Source organism: Lycorma delicatula, chromosome 4 (assembly GCF_047948215.1).
Source record: "Lycorma delicatula isolate Av1 chromosome 4, ASM4794821v1, whole genome shotgun sequence".
NCBI classification, from domain to species: domain Eukaryota; kingdom Metazoa; phylum Arthropoda; class Insecta; order Hemiptera; family Fulgoridae; genus Lycorma; species Lycorma delicatula.
In genome coordinates, this window is record NC_134458.1 from 58,494,497 (window position 1) to 58,514,972 (window position 20,476).

General features: G+C 28.8%; 2 protein-coding genes across 2 annotated transcripts in view; both read right to left on the reverse strand.

Annotated features, from left to right (window-relative positions):
* LOC142323426 (uncharacterized) overlaps positions 1 to 7,369 on the reverse strand; it is a 33,395-nt gene extending 26,026 nt beyond the window's left edge. Inside the window, exons 1-2 of the mRNA XM_075363026.1 lie at positions 7,210 to 7,369; positions 1,744 to 1,866 (exon numbers count right to left, since the gene is read on the reverse strand). Coding sequence (XP_075219141.1) covers positions 1,744 to 1,844 — 101 coding nt within the window. The 5' untranslated portion in view covers positions 1,845 to 1,866; positions 7,210 to 7,369. The remainder of the gene's footprint in view (positions 1 to 1,743; positions 1,867 to 7,209) is intronic.
* Positions 7,370 to 18,415: 11,046 nt separating this feature from the next.
* The window catches only part of LOC142323427 (uncharacterized), a 110,517-nt gene continuing 108,456 nt past the window's right edge, over positions 18,416 to 20,476 (reverse strand). Inside the window, exon 4 of the mRNA XM_075363028.1 lies at positions 18,416 to 19,897. Coding sequence (XP_075219143.1) covers positions 19,016 to 19,897 — 882 coding nt within the window. The 3' untranslated portion in view covers positions 18,416 to 19,015. The remainder of the gene's footprint in view (positions 19,898 to 20,476) is intronic.

A 20,476-nucleotide genomic window follows, 5' to 3' on the forward strand; every position in this document is an offset into this window, starting at 1 on the left:
CACTGACTATGTAACTATTAAACATGCTAAATAATATTAGTTGTTCACTTACTTTCTCATAATTTACAACACAATAATTAATTTTTGTATTTTTTTTGTCAATTAGAGATATTAAATACTATGAATAATAAACTAACAAAACATAAATTGCAAATGATTTTCCTTCACAAATATCATTTTTCAACAAAAACATTTTTTTTTCAAGCATTTCTGATTTGAATTCAACCAGGAATAATTCAGATAATTATGCAATATGATGACGTTTTATTACATAAGTATTTAGTAATTAAACCATTTAAATTTTCTGCTTTGCCGGTTCATTATTCATAATATTTAATATTTCAGCAGAAGAAACACACTTAAGAAGATAATAAAAAAAAAAAAAAAAAAAAAAACAATTTACACTGCATACAGCTATATGCTATGAAATTTTATATTAAAATAAACTTTTTGACAACTTAAGTACATTCAATAAATAAACATTCCTGAAATTAATTTTAAAATTTAAAAGTTTTTTAAATTAAAAAATACTTTCTAATTCTTTGATACAAATTTTTCTTTACACATAAATATTAGAGGATGACTGAATTTAGGATATTTATAATAAGAAAAGCTAAATAAAGGGATTATAAATGCCTGCTTATTTTGATCACAGTGCTAACACCACTGTAAAGCTAGACAACAATGGAGTGCCTAATTTTCGTTCTTCAAGATTTTCATTTTGAATTTCCTTAAACTGAATTTTAATAGAATGCTACAAATAATGTATGATGAAAAAACTCACTTGTGTTTATAAAAATAATCATTAATTAAAAATGATTCACAATCGTTTCAGAGAATCTAAGTTAAAAGATTCTCAGCTTACATTATCCAAATTAATCTTTTAGCTAGATGCTAGTAGAAATAATTTTTAAGCATCTTGCAAGCACTATTTTTTGTTCGCTTCTAAGATCCATAAATTAGTTAATACAATTCCATTATAAAACATGAGGTAAAAATATGTTAATCTTTTATTATTACCTTCATTAAAATTCACGTTTTTTAAATATATTAAACAAATAAGGTAACTTATAAAACAGTTTAATTCAGTATATGATTTTTTACAATAATTAATGTATTACAAATTATTATAATAATCTGAATTTAAATGGCATCAGCTATTAATAAATGCAAACAGAATGCAGTGAAACTGCACCCTATGTTATACTACTACTTTGCTGATCTAAGGATATACCGTGTGACTGATCAATGGAACTTCACACTTACTTTATCTTCTGTTTTTTTCCTTGATCCTGCTTATTGAGATGTTTCAGGTGTTTTTTGAACCATCCGGTTACACGAATGCAATTTACCATGGACCAAGTAAGTTATAATATGCTTAAATTTATAAGTTCTTCATAAATCAAATTATAATGAATCCTATGCTTAACTTAAATTTATTTATACAGTATGAAGTGAGCAAAAGGCAAACTGAGTCAAGATAAGTAGTAAAAAATTATTTAATAATCGGTCCCCTTTTCAATCCTATTAAACTGGCATTAATGTCAATCGAGTAAACTAAGGGTACATTTATATAAATGTAGGAAAAAATTATAAGAGCATCTTTTTTTATAGATGCTTTAATCTGATAGAATTACTGAATGAAAATTTTGTACGAGTAAAACACCACTGAAATAGACTTACTAACTAAATAATTACAAGAAAAGTTTAAAAAAAAAATAATTAAATATAAATCAAACTTACATTTCTCTGTTAGAATACCGAAACTCATCAATTCGTGGAGTTGAGCTGCAAGAGATATTTGCTACTAGGTTATTAGCATGGGGAACTGTTTCTAATTTCATGTTTGCGTCTTTAACCTGTCATCTGAAACATCCATACAATAATGTCTCAAAAATGGTTATAAAAAAAAAACCTTCAAAATTATATTAAAAATACAAAGCAAGTGAGACTTGTCCTGCAGTAAGCCGATGATTTATAAATTACAAAATAGAAATACTTGTAAAACACATTATTCTTCGAATTATTGAATAAAAAAAAAAAAAAGGTTAAAAACTGTAAATAAAGGCTCTCAGAAAGATGTATAAGCATACACTTTTTAAAGTACTTCGGCAGTAAGATTTCCTGCAATAATGCTACACTTTTTATTTAAAAAAATACAAAACTTTTACACCCCTGGACTACAGCTTTTGAGATTACTTGGATAAAAAGAGAGGTTCTTATACAGCTGAAGAACTGTAAACTTTTCTCATAAACTGAACTTTTTTTTTATAAAGTTTGAATTTGAGCTATGAACCACCTTTCTTATAAATTTTGATTATGAAATATATGCAAAATAAAAGAAATCTGTAAAATAATAAATCTGTAAAATATTCTTCTAGGAAGAAACATAAATTTCAGATATCAACTTTATAACAGAAAAGACAGTAAATAGTTCAGTGGAGGAAAAACAGAACATCAAGAGCAGAATCGGTCAGGCAATTTGAACATAAAATGCAAAAGGATAATAAAATACAGTAAGTTTTCTACAAAGAATAGTTGTTAGAAGTTCATCCTTGATCTAAGCTAAAGAGATTAGAAGAAGTGGAAAGTGATGACATCTTGCTTGACTTATACTATTAGATAATAGTCTTTAATGTTCTTGTTAAGAAAGAATGGCATGGAAGTGCAGTCTTACCAAGATTCTGTAAGGTTTCAGTAATAATGAGGAGTAACTCCTTTTCATACAAACACTCAACACAATCGATTTCATCAGTAATCAATCCCATGAAAATTAGTGTCATGTAAATGTAATGACAATGATAAAATACACCTAAGCCGATGCTATATTATTACATTACATCTTTGCTGCAGTCAGTGCTACATTACATAAGAATATACAGATGCTAATCACAAAAATTTACACTTTTGCTTGAATAACTTGCTTAATATGCATTAATATTTTGTTAAAAAAAACCACATTTTCAGTTCATTTTCTGACCGGTCATAAAACTACATTCAACAATAGAAAGGATTCAACTGAACAAACTCAGTAGCTTATAGTAACAGTAAAGGCAAATAAGTTGAAAGCTGCAGAATGACAGGACATTAATTAAAATAAATATATCATGAAACAACTATGAACCATTTTAAAGACAAAGGATGCATAACTGAACAATCAGATTATGGAGGAGATGAGAGCATCAACGTCCTTGACACTTCAGTATTTATATTGTAGAAATGATAAACATAATATGAAGCTAACATTTAAAAACGGGAAGGAAATAATCATACTTTTTAGAAACAGAAGATACAAGAAAGATGCTTACAAAGCTAAAAGAGATGTAGTGAATTATTATAATCATCACATTTTTTTGAGGTAAATATCCCAAAAATTATCCAGGAAATTCATAATTTTCTAAATGAACAATTTCCATGCCTGCTGGATCGACTGTGGTACACAAGCATTTACCAGCTACACTGCAATGGCCATCATGAAGCTCTGACCTTATCACACTGGACAACTCATTGTGTGGAATAATCAACACCTACATATCTCAACGTCAATATGCAATGAATGAATTGAATAATAGTGTGGAGGAAGCCTTTTGAATCATAATTCCAGAGATGCTTCGCAACATGTCAAAGGCACAAAGATCCATATTTTTGTGTGTTCAGCATAATGGTGCATACATAGATCCACTGAATAAATAATTTGTTACGTACAAATGAATATAGATGTTCAAAATACGTATTAAGTCTGCAATATGTTTGTCAAGGGGTACAGGGGTTTTCAGGCATGTCGTAGAATGTACTACACTCTATTGGTGAGAACTAAGAGAAATAAATAACTTTATAATTCAAACTGTTAAGTGATATCAGACATATCATGAAGATATGTGTGAACAAACGGAAAAGTGTATTACAATAAATAAGTTTTTTTTATGAATTGCTTTAGTACAAAAGGTTTCATCAAAGGACTTTATAATATTTTATTTGCTGAAAAACAGGAAATGAACATGTTTAATTCTATTTTTTAAATGATATTATTATAGGTTATTTCACAAGAATTTATTAACTCAGGTGAATAAATAACAGTTAATCTTAAATATGTTTTTAACACAACACTAAATTTTTGGCTGTCAATTGATAAATGAAACATCATTTTGCCAGGAAATTAAGTTCATTTACCAGCAAAAACAAATAGTCCAATTTTCAAAAATAAATAAGATAAATATATTTCAGCATTAAGTTGTCTCTTATTACAGCAAAAAAATTAATCTATTTAAAACTTTTACTGAATAACAAATATCCAATGTATTAAAATTCCACACTATATTTTCAGTTGAGATTTATAAAATAATTTTAACTGATTATACATTATCGGCAACAGCAATACAACTTCATAGAAGCAGATTTATTTATGGTAAAATACAGAAATTTTCTGTGGTACTGATGACATATGATAGCTCTGATGCCAATCTATTATTTAAATTCAATAACATCATTTGATACTGAAATTCTACCTAAATCAAGAAAAGGAAAGAAAAAACCTTCACAATAAATATTTGAAAAGAAGGAAGAAAGAGTTCAATACAAGATCTGATGAATATGTAGGAATAGATGTGGGGAAAACCCAAGGTTATAAAACTTTATTACACCCAACAGGGAAAAAGTCAGTCCTAAGTTTACAAAAATCTTTACTCTAAATGTGTAAAAAAGAGTAATTCAATTTGATCGATTGTGGTATTTTTACAATAATATATTCTATAAACATAGTACATAGTAGTACAGGTAAAGGAATAAAGAACAAGAAATAGTTCACAGATGAACACTGGTTATATATTAACTTGACAGAAGTTGCAAAGAGATCTAAAAGAAGATAATAAATGCATAATGAATGATAGTAGAATATATAGAGAAGTGTCTAATAGATGGTGAGGAAAAAACACTACCCCTATTTGTGTACAAACAAATATTATGCATTAATATGTTGGAATATATTTGGATATAAAATCAAAGTTTTCAAAATGGAAAATCATTCTAAAGTATCAGCTATAACTGCGTGGAAAGTGTAGCAGGGAGGGATACCCAAGAAATTGGATTAAATTACCTTCATTATGTTTAAAAGATGTAACTCTTAACATCTCTTCTAGTTCTTTGATGTGAATCATGTAGAAGGATAACTCAAAAGGTAAGAATGAATGCTGAAAGCAATTTTGTACAGTACTCTGAATATTAACATTTTATAATCGAATGCAGTTTTTTGTCAAATATGACAATTCATTATTTAATGCACTTTCAAACATCAACAAAGGTTATCAAAAAGTGAAGAATAAACAAATAAAGATTTGCTGAAATAATCTCTACAAGAAAGAGGATAAGTTTTTTTTTTGAAAATAAACTGAAAAAAAATATAGATACCACTTTACAAAAATAAAATAACTAAAATTAGCATAAAGTACGCCAAATGAAAACAGACATTGATCTACATTTTACTGTTTAACAAGCCTGATCTAAAACCTAAAGAAAAAAATAAATGATTGAAAACAACAGATAATTAATGGCTTGTTAAGTGATAATAATAATCAAATGATGTGAAACTAGATAAAATAATACATATATTTTTATGCTGACAACAAAGGTGAATGAAACGTTTTCATGTAATATAATTTAGTTAATACACGAATAATTTATAAAAATAAAATTTACTGTTGTTAGTTTTAAATTTACTTAAAATTCCTTTGGATTTAATTTGTGAAGAACTTGGAAAGTCATTAAATATTTTTTCTGTAAATTTTTTGGAAAGAATCTTATTTAGACCCTTGCAATGCAATTCCATGTATAATAAAGTAACTAAGGCAGTTAAATCCAATGATAACCAGACTATAAAAATCACCTCATTCATGTTATATCAGGATAAAGATATATAACATGCATAAATTTCTTTGTTACATCCTTTGGCCACCAGACCAAAATGCTTAATTAAATGGAACTCAACAACTAATAGTGGTTTAATGCTACTGCCGAGGGAACGAAAGTACTACAAGAAAAGTTTGTTTCTCTAAGTTTTTATCTGATGACCTTCCACACCAAATGACAGTTAAATACACTATTTTACTAAAATAAAACTAAAATTCTCTTTATGAAAGGGTTTCATACACAAAACTAATTTCTATCTGACATTATTGAGTCTGATGGTACTATGTACCAATCTAAAAATAATTTATCAGTTATAGTTAGCCCTAACTACCATGCACCCAGAAAAAATGGGATATTAAAACTAATAAAAATATACCTCTCAATGGATTGCATAAATTTCAGATATTTGTGAAACAGATACACTAAAACAGGTCAATTTCTGGAGTAAGAACATATTTCATATAACATTTACAAATACAAGGAAAACCCCACAAAACAATTAAATACAAAAAACAAGACAACTTTGAACTATGTTATCAAGAACTGCTGAAAATCAGTCAAAAACCTTTCTAATATATAAATTATAACTCCTTACAATTTCAAGTTTACATACCTAAAAGTACAATTTCCTCTTTGCAAAATTCATTATTCCATTTTTATGAAATAACAGATTAGTTGCATAACTGCAATCAATAGTTTTAATACACTTTATTTCATATTTTACGTTATTTCTGCAACACCTTTTCTAATATTTTTTAAAATAATTCGCCGCCCACTGCGTTGTTAGCATTTATCAGTAGCTAGTTACTGTTTATTAAAGTTGGTCTGATAAAACGTTTTAAATTATTTGTTGGATGTTATAGCAATTCTTTTTCCAAAAAAATATCTAAATGACACAAGGTTGTTATTCCTTAAACTGAATATGATATTTCTGGAATTTAAATACCAAAAAATTACTTTCGCGTTATTACAGCAAAAATTATAATTTAAAGATAGTACAAGACTCTCCTACGAATTAAAACTATATTTGTTTCTCCTTAACAAATAATTACTTTACAACTGGGATTTTTAATACATACAAACAGAATTGTTTTCATTTTGTTTCTTAATAAAAAAGAAATAATCATCAACAGAAATAAGACAACCTGTAAACACTAACTGATATTACGACTGTTGCATTATTCCCCATAAGGAAAATTCGCGTTAAATTGATGTAAACCATAAAATAATACAATTATGGCGAAAATAAGGTTTCAATGCATAAATTAACATCTGGTAATTATTAATATTAAAAAAATAATACTTTACCTGCTTCTTGAGAAACGTAAATTCAAAAAGAATTCACCTCCGATTCAAGTTAATGATGCACTTCTCTATAAGGAACAAATTAAACATGGACGAAGTGCTGTTGGATAGTGTAGTAGGGGAAAGCCATATACGCAAGCTCGTGAAGTTGTTTATGACGTCTGGCGGCCATGTCAGTTGATACAGTATAATAATTTCACTATGAAAGAATGTTATTAAACCAGTCCAAAGAATTATGTCTTATTTGATAGTGCGTTGTAATGAGTTAACAGACTAATGCGTTCACAGACGGCATATTCTTACGTAATCTTTATCACTGGGTTTTCAAATTAACAATAAAAAGGGCACTTAATTACGTTAACAAATATGAACGACTGAACTTTTAAATATGTATTATTCTTTCTTGCAGTGAGCATTAGAAGTGCTTCTGGGGTAAAATAACATGCCTTTTTTGAATATAGGATTAGACATGTATAAATAATGCCATTCGACAGTATGGTGTAAACAAAAACTATGTGAACAGCAGATAATAGAAAAAAGTAATTTATTGATTTTGGTTATTTTTCCCGAATGAAACATTTGAAGTTTTCTAATAAAATGTGTATTCTGTATATTATTATTGGACCAAGTAAAAAGGTGTAAGAAAAACTTTTAATTGCATTTAAAATGAAATCAATCTTCCTGGAATATAGTACTTATTTGTAAACAATGATGAGAAATTAAAAATGCTTACTTCTGCTCTGAAAGGACCATGTAGAGTAGGAGTTTTGAAATCTTGAAGTAGTCAGTGTTTCTCCTTATCAGGCATAGTTAAAAATAAAATTTTTGTTCACTGTACCATAACCAGCTTGTGGGTGACTATTACAGATAATTTAATTCTTTCCTATTTAGTGAATGAATCATTGTAAACAATGTATGCATATGTTTAACATTAAAGGATGCTTGAAATGGTAAAGTGATTGGCTGTAGAAGTCAAAATTGAAGCAAATAAATATAATTTAGCCATACAAAAATTCTAAATGGCCTAAAAGTCTTTTTTACACTTTTATAAAATATTTATGACTCGCTTTCTAAATATCTGGAAATATAATTTCAGAAAATTTGTTTAGTACTAAATTGAAACCTTCCTTGATAGGTTTTTCTCCTTTTTACACATAATGTGTAAAATTTGAGTGTCATGGTTAATATTTTTATGTCTATGGATGCATGAGTGGTTTATTTTGTATAGTATATAATGCTACCATCATTGTAGTTTAATTTCTGTGCCCCTGGGATGATGCGTTTATTGATGAGCACTATGTTAATATGTTGTGCGATCTTATTTATTTTGTCTGTCTTTTGAAAGGGTTTTCTGAAAATGTTGGCTGTTTTATATCAATATTTGTGATGCATTATTTATTTTTTTGTCTATAGGTGTTCTTGTTTTGTTCTATATTTTATTTTGTATGATGCCTATAAATATAGGTGCATAGCCATTAACTGTTTAATTTTATTTTGTAGTATTCTTCAATATAGTTTTTAGCTGGCATAGGTATGTCTAAAAGGCATATGAGAAAAAGTTCCACTTTTGTGTTGTGTTAATAATAGACAAATTAAGGATACTGTGTCTATTGTAGTTGGTTTTCTGTTTAATCTGAATATGTGCTCATCATTTTAGGATATGGTGAGGTCTACATATATTGCTGCATTCATATTCTGGTGTGAAATGTGACTTAAAATATAGTTTGTTGAGGAATGTATTGCATTGTGTTACCTTTATATAGGAGGATGATACTAACATTGTGGTGTTAGTGTAATATTTTGCTGTCAACCCATTGGAAGGACTGTTTTTGCTGCTAAAAACATTAATATTATGTAAACTAACAAGTAAATGATAAAGAATGGATTATTATTTATTTTGAATAGAGGTGAATTTATGGTACACAACTCTCATTTGTATTTATATGAAATTTTAATGTTCTTGGCTATCCAAGGTACTATCTGCAGCTGTTGGCCTAGTTTGAGTATTCTTCTTGGGGAAAATTTCCCCAAAAAAAAACTTTTGAAAAAGAGATTGAATCTTTTTTTGAATACTTTTCCATACTCAATGCTGACCAGTTTTCAAGTACAAACACATTACAAAAGTGTTCTAATTTTCTTTCAGTTAATGGATAAAAAGTTAGAGTTCATAGGCTAGATTTGTCTGTTTGATACAGTAGAGATCTTCAGAACCTGTACATAATGAACAGAAACTCCAATCTCAAACACAAATGCTTGTTAACTTTTTGATCAATACCCTTTATTGTTAACTTTTTATTTATCAATATCCTTTGTAAAAGAAGGTGAAACTCTAGACAATTCATTAGTATGATAATTTATTTTGTAGGGAAGAATCATATAAATCAGTTTTCTTTTATTGGTACTTTCTATTATCATATTAATATAAAAATCACCACAAATTGAAGGTTTGTTTTTCTTTAATTCAGTTTAATGTAATTTAAAAAGCGATTAAAATGTTAAATGAACAAGTTAATTACTATAGCTAAGAAAATTATAGAACTAACCTAACATTTAAAAGTATAGTTGCCAATTTATGTACCTCATAACAGGTATTAATGATGCATCACTAATACCAGTGTTATCTTTGTTAATGGTAATAAAATAAGATTTATCACTACAAATTATTCTGATCTATTTAGTTGTACAAGAAAGAATATCTTTTCTAAACATCCTAAAGAAACTTATTTGTTGCATCCTTAATTAATAAATTTCAATTTGACAGGCTCTTTTATATGATTCTGAAAAATGTTTTTATATGAAAAATTCTGATTAATGAATAACAATTTTATATTTTTGATTTATTTAAGATATCAAGAAGGTATCACAAAACTCAGGCTATCCTAATGATACACATTATGTTGCTGATTTAATACAAAAATCATATTATTCATATTATGCGCAACACTATCATGTTACTATGAGAATTTTTTCAAAATAATCTGCCCTTGTTGGCTAGTAGTAAAAATTTACTGATTGCTAATCTACATGTTAGAGGATGTCAGAGTTCTAAGATATTCTCAGCTGCACTAGTAACCCATTACTCGATTTTCTGGTCTCAGTGGCAGAGATTTCAAAGGGATTGTCTGTTAAAAAATACGTTTGATTGATTTTCCCCTTGAAGTTTTTCTCCTCATAGTAGTATGCAACTTAGTCATCTTATAGTATCGATCATTGCTAGAGAAACTAGTAGCCAGTTTATAGTATAATGCAGTAAGTCTCTTGCAGGTCATCTCTGACCTAGCAAGGCAAATTACATCTGTGAACATTAACTCCTGTAATACAAATTATAATTAATTCATTTAATTTTGTCATTACTGTACAATCCTGAATACAGTGAACAGTTGTATAACCCTAAATTATATACAGTTAAAGTTTAGGATCATTTATGTCTCCTACATAGCTTCTAGTCTGACTACTGAAAAAAAAATGATTTAATTTTTTAATGTCACTGAATTTATTGCATTCTATTTTAATGGATCATGAACTCTTTTCAAACGGCAATCTGAGAAAGGATTGGGGATGAAATTGCTTATAAAGCTGCCACCTTTTTGCTCTATTATGAAGTTGGAAAAGTTGAATAAGTTGTGGTTAACAGAAATATTAGAATTGTAGTCAGTTGATGTTTTCTCCACTAAGTGAGCTAAGTCTGCTTTAAATGGTGTAAGCCACTTCCTTTGTGTTTGAATGAAAAAATTGTATTTATTTCTCTTAAAATTAAAAATGCAACATTAAGGATTTTTTTACACCACCTACATAATAAGAGGCCTTGTGCTGTGGAAATTTGGATTCACATCAGTTATCTTGTGAAGTTGTACACTGTTATGATGTGGTACATCATAGTTATGGTTTATAGCCCTAGTAACTGTGCTTCCATATTGTTAATTTCTTCCTCTTATTGTTGATGTACAGACCATGACTAGTATGAAATATTCAGAAGAGAAAATGGTTCTCATGAGCGTTGTGATGAATGATGAAACTATTGACCAGATAATTTTATTGCATATTTTTATCGAATGATTAATTAGATTGTTCTGTGAGATCATAACAATACAGAATCATAGCTAGAATTATGTGTGGATAATTTTGGAAGTTGCTTATTTAAGAGCTTGTTTAATTCATTAATTGAGTCTGAATCTGATAATTATTAGTAGCAGCTACCTTATATAATCCTTATTGGGGGATGTTTATCTTCAAACACTTTTTTCATGTTGTCTGACTCAAAAAGTGTAACAGATACATTGGTATAAATGGTATTAAAGATGCACCTTATTAGCCTACTTTCAAAAAAATGTTTGGCAGGCGAGAAAAATATTATTATTTAGATAATTTAACTGATATAAAAAAAAATTATTTTAAGTGGCACAAATTGTTTTGGTGTTTAGCCACCAGTTGATGCCTATAACCTGCAATAAAACTGCACCTAATGCATTTAACATCACTGATCTACAGGAACTGGTTTATTAAATGTGGTTCTGGTTGGTTATTGACATTTCATCTCTATTTTACATTCATCATCTACAGAATGCCATAACTTGAGACATTCCAGGTATTGTAAAACCATCAGTTGTAAGGGATGTAAATTACTGTCTAACCCAGGCATCCAAATATAATTTGAAACCAAACAATAATTTATACAAATGTTAAGCTAAAAAAAGATCTCATGTATGTAAAAATAGAGTATATTAAAAAAAATGTTATAAAAATAAATTAACTAAATAGAATGAGAGGATTATGAAAAAAAATTAACACAGTATTTGATGCTGAGAAAGGATCTTTTAAGAGAAGTATTTTGCAAGACCCATATTATGAAAGCATTTGTGGATTAGCAGAAAAGTAGACTCTTATTTTAAAGATGTTAAATGTGGAGTTCCTTACAAAATTTTGTTTTTTCTTTGTAAGTAAATATATCACCTACGGACATTTACATACATGTATGTTTGTGGAAAGATCATTAAGGTATTACTTATATACTTCCTTACTGACGATACTTTCCTGATTATCTGCTTTATGCTCTGGAAACATATATTATTTTCCACTGGATTGGTGTAATTATGGGGAGGGGGTGTCAGACTATATAGTACTAAGTCCTCATACTAACCATATGTATTGCATGGAAGGCTCATAGGAACAATGGTAGCCCTAGTCGCCAACAGTAAAGAACAGAGGTCTGTCAGAACTCTGCTAACAGATCTACATTGATAATTAAAGAAGATCAAAATAAAGAAATGGACAATGTTTCAGGGAAATTATTCTCAGAACAATTAATGTGGTTCTGTTCCTGTGAAAACAGCAAATGCTCTTGACAAACAATTGTATTTTCTTTAAACGTGCAAGGCAAGACTCTTTGTTTCAAGACTTCTACGACTCGACTGTTGTTGTGTGAAAGTGACTAGCAGTTGTGCTATTGAAAGGGGAGAGCACTGTTATTCACAACATATATTAATTTTAATCTGAAACAGATAAAGGAAAATATGAATTTTTGCCATTTTGTTTGAAAATCTGTTTAGGTAAATAGCAGTATTCTAATCAAAAGGTGGTGACATGTGTTGCTGATGTATAATAAACATTGTTTATAGAGGTATATGTACTTAATAAATTTTAGTTGTTGAGAAATTCTCTTATTTTCTTTGCAGATCTCTAGCAAATGTTTTTATGGGACCTGTTATAGTACATTTTATATGTGGAATGATTAACTGGAAATGTTTATTATTTTCTATTTAATATTATTATTATTATTAACAATATATTTAAATCATTAATTTGTATTATTATTGGATTTAGACTTATAAAACATCTTTTACTATTGATGATACTGCTTTTTTATATATTAATTGCTAAACTGAATTGAGTGCTATTTATGTTTCTTATTTTCTTGATTTTGTTGTTAAAAAACTTGTATTTTATTTACCAATGGTAATACTAAGTTAATGATGTATCTGTAAAGTTATTGTGGGATTTCAGAATTATTTTTTCTTGTAACTATACATAAGAACATTAAAAATCTTTTGCTAAATGGAAGAGCATCTCACCAGATTTAAAAAAAATATTTTGTGCATTGCAATGTTGCTTTTATCCATTGTCCTGCAGATATATAAATGTTAGTTCTTTCCATACAAAACAAAGTGCATTCAGTTGTGATCAATTCAACAGTTTCTGTGATGTTACTTTCAAGTGTTTTACACAGTTTATATGAATTGTTTGTATGATGTAATCCTAGAAGTAAAGGTTTAAAGACTTGAAGTCCGGTGATAATATAGCTATGCCATTTACCTCCATTCTTTCCGATCCATTGCGGATATGAAAATTTCATATTGCGATCAATACTTTCATAGTGAAGAGGAATTTTCAAATATACCAAGATTTGTTATTTTCACTTAAAATTTAGAGCATCGTTTATAATCCAACATGAATGGATAGTGACGAGACATCTCAGTAGGTTTCACAAAGAGAAGTGAGCCTGTTATACTGATGTGTAGTGTGCTTTTTCATGTGTGAGGGGGATATTACACATTCTTTTTAGGACTACGAAATACATGTTTAATAAAAGCATGTGGTTGATTATGAGAGTTCCAAATCCTGGCATTATGTTGACAAATATAACTAATCTCATGAAAAATAGCCTCATTATTGAACACTATCTTGTTTAAAAATAGTTGTTTAAAAATAGTAGTAGTATCTCACTGAATAGACCATACCAAAACCATATCATTTGGGCTATCACCTGGGAAGTGTGTGTCTAACAACAGAACTTCTTATTTCATAAAATGAAGTATTTTTCAGAACTTTGTTCTAAGTCTTGAACACAGGTCCATACTAATTTCCTTGAACTTCATATGTAGCTCTCCTTAATAGCTTCAACTGACTCATCACTAAAAGATGATCTGCTGGAACATATTGTTTCAAAGAAGCTGCCGGTCTCTTTAAGCTGCTTATCCTGAAGGGAATTATTTTTATTAAGTGGTTACTTCAGTAAAACTAGATGATATTCACACCAAATAAGTCACTGTTTCAAATTTCGCAAGCCAACTAACACCCTAAATTTTCTTCTGAACCGTTTACATCTTGAATAAAAGGAATTATACATTGCATCATTCATAACCATCGGTGATGCAATACATCCAAAGTTCGATGCAAACATTTCAAAACTGATTTAGTGCTCTTCAATGCAGTGTTTGTATTATGAATTTAAAATGTTTTTTTTTTTCAGATATTTCAGGAGTTTGAAATCCCACCATAACTTCATGGTGATACTTTATTGGAATGGTTTTAATAATATAATTAGAATTAATTTTTGGCTTTGCATTAAGGACTGATTTTTATTTTTAAACCTTTACATAAGTTCGCTTTAGTAAAACTCATCTACTAACTTTTTTTTTTTTTTGTGAGAAACGTAGCATTTTTTAAAACAATTGAAACTACCATGTTTTTGCAGTAGCTTTAAATTGGCTGGCTATTTGGCAGATAATATTGACTTGACAACTTGAGACTAGACAACAAACTATCTCTGTCAATAACTCTCAAGATAATTTCTTATCATAATAGTCATGCTAATTCAATTCTAATAATTAAATGTCTGGTAACAATGACATTCATATATAGCAAAAAAATTCGATAACCCTTTAGAATTATGAATAACTCGTTTTCAAAGAAATGGAACTTGTGTCAAAGTCCTTTTAGAGTTAATTATAACTTCAGTAAAATCCTTTTTCTTGTTCTTCATTAAAACTGCTAACACCACTAAAGAGGTCTGGCAATCAGTTTTGAAAGGCCTTTGGAAACTATCTGAGCTACTTTTTTAAAAAAAAAATGTGTTTCTGGTTTCATTACATTGTATTCTGGTAAAAGCTCTTATATTATTTGGAAAAAATGAAATCCTAAAGGTTTTTAAAATTCAATCTTGGGAGTTATCTGCCCTTGTTTTCATAATTTTTTTTTTATTGAAAAAATTTTGTGTATTTAAAAAAAAAGAAGAAGATCCGATGTATGATTTTCTTTAAGATTCTGCCTTTTCTTCACTAAGTTGTAAAATTGTATAATTTGACAACAGCATGCTGAAAGAATAGATGGACTATTTATTATGAAGCCAGTAACAATAGAAAAATAAGGTAGATCCTCATCTAAATCCATACTGAAAAATATTTTCACTAAATCATTGGTAGTTTTAAAGAAACAGCAGTATGGTAATATAAAAAAAATGTGCCAGGTCAAGGAAAGCAACACCTTAGTTTAGTGTGTGAGTATATTTTCTACATATTTAGAATTTAATGTAAAATTTCTTTGCTGATTCAAGCTAAAACAAATTGAGAGTGGCATCAATTTTTGTTGTAGGCAGTTATAGTTTATGCAGACACTTATGTTATATATGCTCACAGCGAGGCTCAATTATATTCTTTTTCACATCACCTTTACAGTTTATTGAGGGATCACTTATATTACAAAAATGTCCCAATTGCGGTTCATTACAGTACATGTTAAATAAAATGCATCCTTTTAATTCTTGAATACAACTGAAAGTGGCCTACACAACAGTAGTATATCACTGAGAAAATGGTCTGACAAACTTTTATAATTTTTTTTAACTTTCTCAAGAAAAAAAATATGTAAATCTCAATATTTGAAAAAAAATAGACTTAACTTGAATGTACTAGTGTTTGAAAGAAGTTTATAAATATGTTTTTACATTTGTATCAGGCATATGACAGAACTTGATTGCCCAGTGAAGAAGCTATTCTGTGCCTATGGTCATGCCAATTTCTAGTCACTGCTGAAATTAATTCAATATGGTTTCGTGGATGAAAGATGCACAGAACCCTTCTAGTCAAATATTGAAAAAAATTATAAATGAAAAAACAGATGGAAAACTTAACCCTCCATTAGTTTTTAATTTTAATATAAAATTTTATAAAACAAAAGTAATGTTAAATAGGGCTTCTAATGTAAATTTAATTTAAAATGGGCTTCTGGATGAATGTTCACCAATATTGTTTTATCTAGTTTATTCAAATAAGATGCATTAAATAAATAAATTTACAAGGTGCTGTACAATTAAGAAAGTAAGTTACTGTTACAAAAAGTCAGAAATTCATACCAATAACATCTAAATGCAAATTTGGATGCTAGTTTTCTAGGATCTAGGCGGAAATTTTTATGGCAAGATATCCTTTGTAATGGCAATTGATAAGCACACACAACTATGTAAATGAACTGTAAATGAAAGGTCATCCAGGCTATCATCTGTTACTGAGTTCTATTAATAACACAGTTTTGTTACATTACATTAGGAAACTAATGTAATTAAATTTACTCTGTTGCACAAAAAACAAGGGACACAGCCACTTTGTCATATGACTAGATCAACTCGTAGAATAGTTAGTTCAAGATCAGATGCTCATATGTAAATGCTTAGATTTATTTTAACGTCACACATAACTTCATTTTAACCTAAAACATATCTAAATATATATAATGTTCTTGTAGATGTATGTATGTAGGAAATCCAGAGTGAAAAGGAAATTTCATGCACGTAAGTGTTTTGGTCATACCTAGCCTCTGTTGTATGGTACTCATTCTATTACAAAAAAAATAAGTAGGAGCAAGTGGTTTTAAATAACTATACACTAGTAAACTTAAAAGACCTAGTAAAATTAAGACAATATAGATTACAGTGAATTTTTAATTAAAATTTTATTGTTTTTGGATCAGTAAATCAACATGAGTATGTAAATCTGTTGATTGCTGTGTATAACAAGTAAAAAACAATTATTTTTTAGATAAACTTACAAACAGTGCGTGGTTTGGAGTATAGAGTGAATAAAAACACACAAATATGCAAATTTGAAAAATGTTATTTATTACTGTTGTTATCAGTACACTGTTTTTTTATGAACCCGATACCACCGTTTCCCATTTAATAAAACACCTAGTATACACTGGGATACATCTATTGGAAATATTGTTTACCAACTTAATTATGTTCCTTTTGTTTCTAAAATATTCTTGTGTATATTTAAATATACCTCTTTTTATTTCTATTATCTGAAATAAGATGCTTTGGTTGACACCAGCAAATAGCATATGTCATTTTATCAAATGATTTGAGATTTTTATGACCCTTATTTTCTGTACTTTAATATTACTGTATTTTCATGAATAAGATTTATTTGGTTTTTGAAACTGTTTGGTCTTAACAGTTAGCTTGCAGTGAATTTAATAATGATAAAACAACAATTTGCTGGGCAAATGACCTGTTCTCAGCAAACAATGTACAGTTTATTCACTTTTGTCTGATTTCACTAACTTAGTATTTTTAGAGTTAGCTAACAACTCTGTTTGTTCTTTCAGTATTACTATTGGGCAGAAAAAAATGTTTGTACCGAAGTGAAACAACAGTTTAATGAAACTGTTTGATATTTTCTGACACATCACTAATAAAACAGTACGAAATTGTGTACATAAACAGCAAAAGTGATGGCGGTATCCTCTTCTGGAAACATATCCTCTTGACCTGTATCTAGATATCTACACAAGAGATATTGTTTGTCAGTAAACACTGTTTCCACAAATATAATTTCTGAGTTTGAAAACTGTTTCCCTACATCTACACTTTAATATAAAGGAAAACGATTTTCAAACATTTATACACATGTTTCCAAGTGCATACTAGACTTAAGAACCACAAGGTTTCAATCAACATCCCTTCCCATGGACAAGTGCTTCTGTTAAAGTCGAATGATTTCTTAATAATAATAATAATAATAATAATCACTGATTTGTTAGCGAGAACAATCAATTAGAAAGTTAAAAATCATTGAATAACACTTATTTACATATAATCATTTAAAGACAATTCTTCAAATATTGAAAAGTTAAACTGTCTCACATTTTTTTAATTGTTAATATAGGAAACAGAAAAAAATATTTCAAAAATTACCAAACTGTATTAATTACGATTGTGTTAATGAATAATTTTCAAAATACTTTAATTCTGTTTTCATAATCATCAGAATAATATTAGTGATTTTTTTTTGGCCATTAAACTAAAAAAAAAATATGATTATTAGCTGAAATTTCGTTAATTTATACATAATTAAAAATTTTTAACATAAAAATTATTCAAAAAAATGAATTATACTTTTCTTCTGATGTATATATATATATATATATCCAGGAACATTAATTTAATCAATGAAGTGACTATTTCAAGATTTTTTGATGAATCTCTTAGGCCTATTTTTTAAACGTTCTTTGTTATTTTTTTAAAAATAATGATTTTGTTTACGATTTGTGAACAGATCGATTAATATTAATCGATTTACATCTTTCTCTTAATCGTTATTAATGAAGAAATTCTGCATTACAAAAAATCTGAAGAATGTATTCTCGAGTTAATTAGCTTTAAATCCATACCAAAAGTATAGTGAAAGAAAAACTCCTTAATATTTCTAAAAAATTAAATATTAAAAAAAATTTTCACCTGCAATTTTATTTTAGAATAACAGTGTTTTTTTTTCGTATAAACTAAAATTATCTTATCACCACCTCGTTATCATTGATGATTTCAATAGTTTTTATAAGTACGTTTTCTATTCGTGGCACTTTCAATAAATAAACGACTGGGGAAATGCTCATTGAATTTTTCGTCAATATAAGTTGCCTTACTAGTTTTCATCGCTAAAAATGACAAGAATTTGTGTTTGTTTACACTCGTAAAGAACACCGGCCTTTGTAAAAACGAACGAAACTTAATTTAAACTAAAAATTATTTAATAATTTACGACAGTCTGTAAATTCTATTCCAAGACAAGGTGTTATTTGTTTCGATTCCACTCGTCGAAGATATCTGTTTTTCTGTTTCTCTATGCTTCTTTTTTTGGGCCGATAAACAAATAAAACATAATGTTATTTGAAGTAAAAGTAGAATTGCCCCTATTGCGATCGTATCAGTCATGTTAATACAGTCTTTTACTCGTGGTTCGAATTCACCAGTCTTAACGGCGGTATGTCTTTTAGGGAATGTAAACTTATCTTCTATTCGAATAGTTTGCATGACGACTTCATCTTTTCCTCGATTAACCGTCTCACGTTTTCTGCGGCCGAAGGAGTCCATTTTTCTCACCGTACCGTAGTAATCTTCGATATTACATATGACGGGTTCACACGCCGGAAGACACGGAGTGACCAACGCTTTAAATTGAACGATATCCGAAGTAGGGAATTTAAAGGCGTCGAAAGGAGCTTCCAGTACCTGCGGCTCTTTGTCTTTCGACACCGTCGAGATCGGCCCCATTATGGTCGGATCGGTGGGACACCCGAGACTATCCACCAATAAGATTTCACTGGAATCGACTCCGTCCAGCGCTATAAGTTCTCTGACAAAAATCTGGTACGGAGAGTCTTGATCCAAAATATGAAAGCGTAAACTGAGCGGATCACCCACTTGAGCGGTGTGAATATCGTGGCCTTGACGATCGGTTATTCTCATAGTGACCGTAGGTGAAATGACGAAAGAAGTTTCTTCGCTGCCTAAAGAAGAACCGCCGGGTTCACCGCTGACTTCAAGCTCTACGCCATGTCCGACGCTATGATTTCCTAAGTCGTAAGAGCAACGGACCGATAATCCTAAATCTGTACTCCGAACGATTTGATCGTGGTGCTGAAAAAAAACACAAATTAAAATTAAAACCGATTAATTCAGATCAGTTAAGTAATAGTAATACATTGTAATTATTAATTAAGTAGGGGTGGCCTCTTTTGACGATTCATAATAATTCATAAAAAATAAAACCGTTTGTATAGAAACATCTGTTTCAGATTAAAATTGAGCTGGCAGTAATGATGTTGAACTTTTCCAGCAATTGGATAGAACTTTAAATCTACCCCTTCCTAAGTGATAGAACTGAAAATAATTAAACCTCTAGTTTTTACTCCTTTTTGAAATTATTTACTAATTACCTTAAATGATAAAAAACGTAATTAAAAAAACAATTTCTAAAATTATTTATTAAACAAATTAAATAGTAATAAACGGTTTCTAAAAATTACTCTTCCCAAAAATATAATTTTTTTAATTTTCTTGGCAAGGGAAATGTGTGATCTTTTCATACTATAATTGATAGTATCGACTACTAATACGTTTATTATCTATTCTGTTCAAAATTCTCCCGATAAACATTTTATTGAATTTTCTCAAAATAGACGCTATCCATCATACAAAATTTTGACCTCTTTTTTG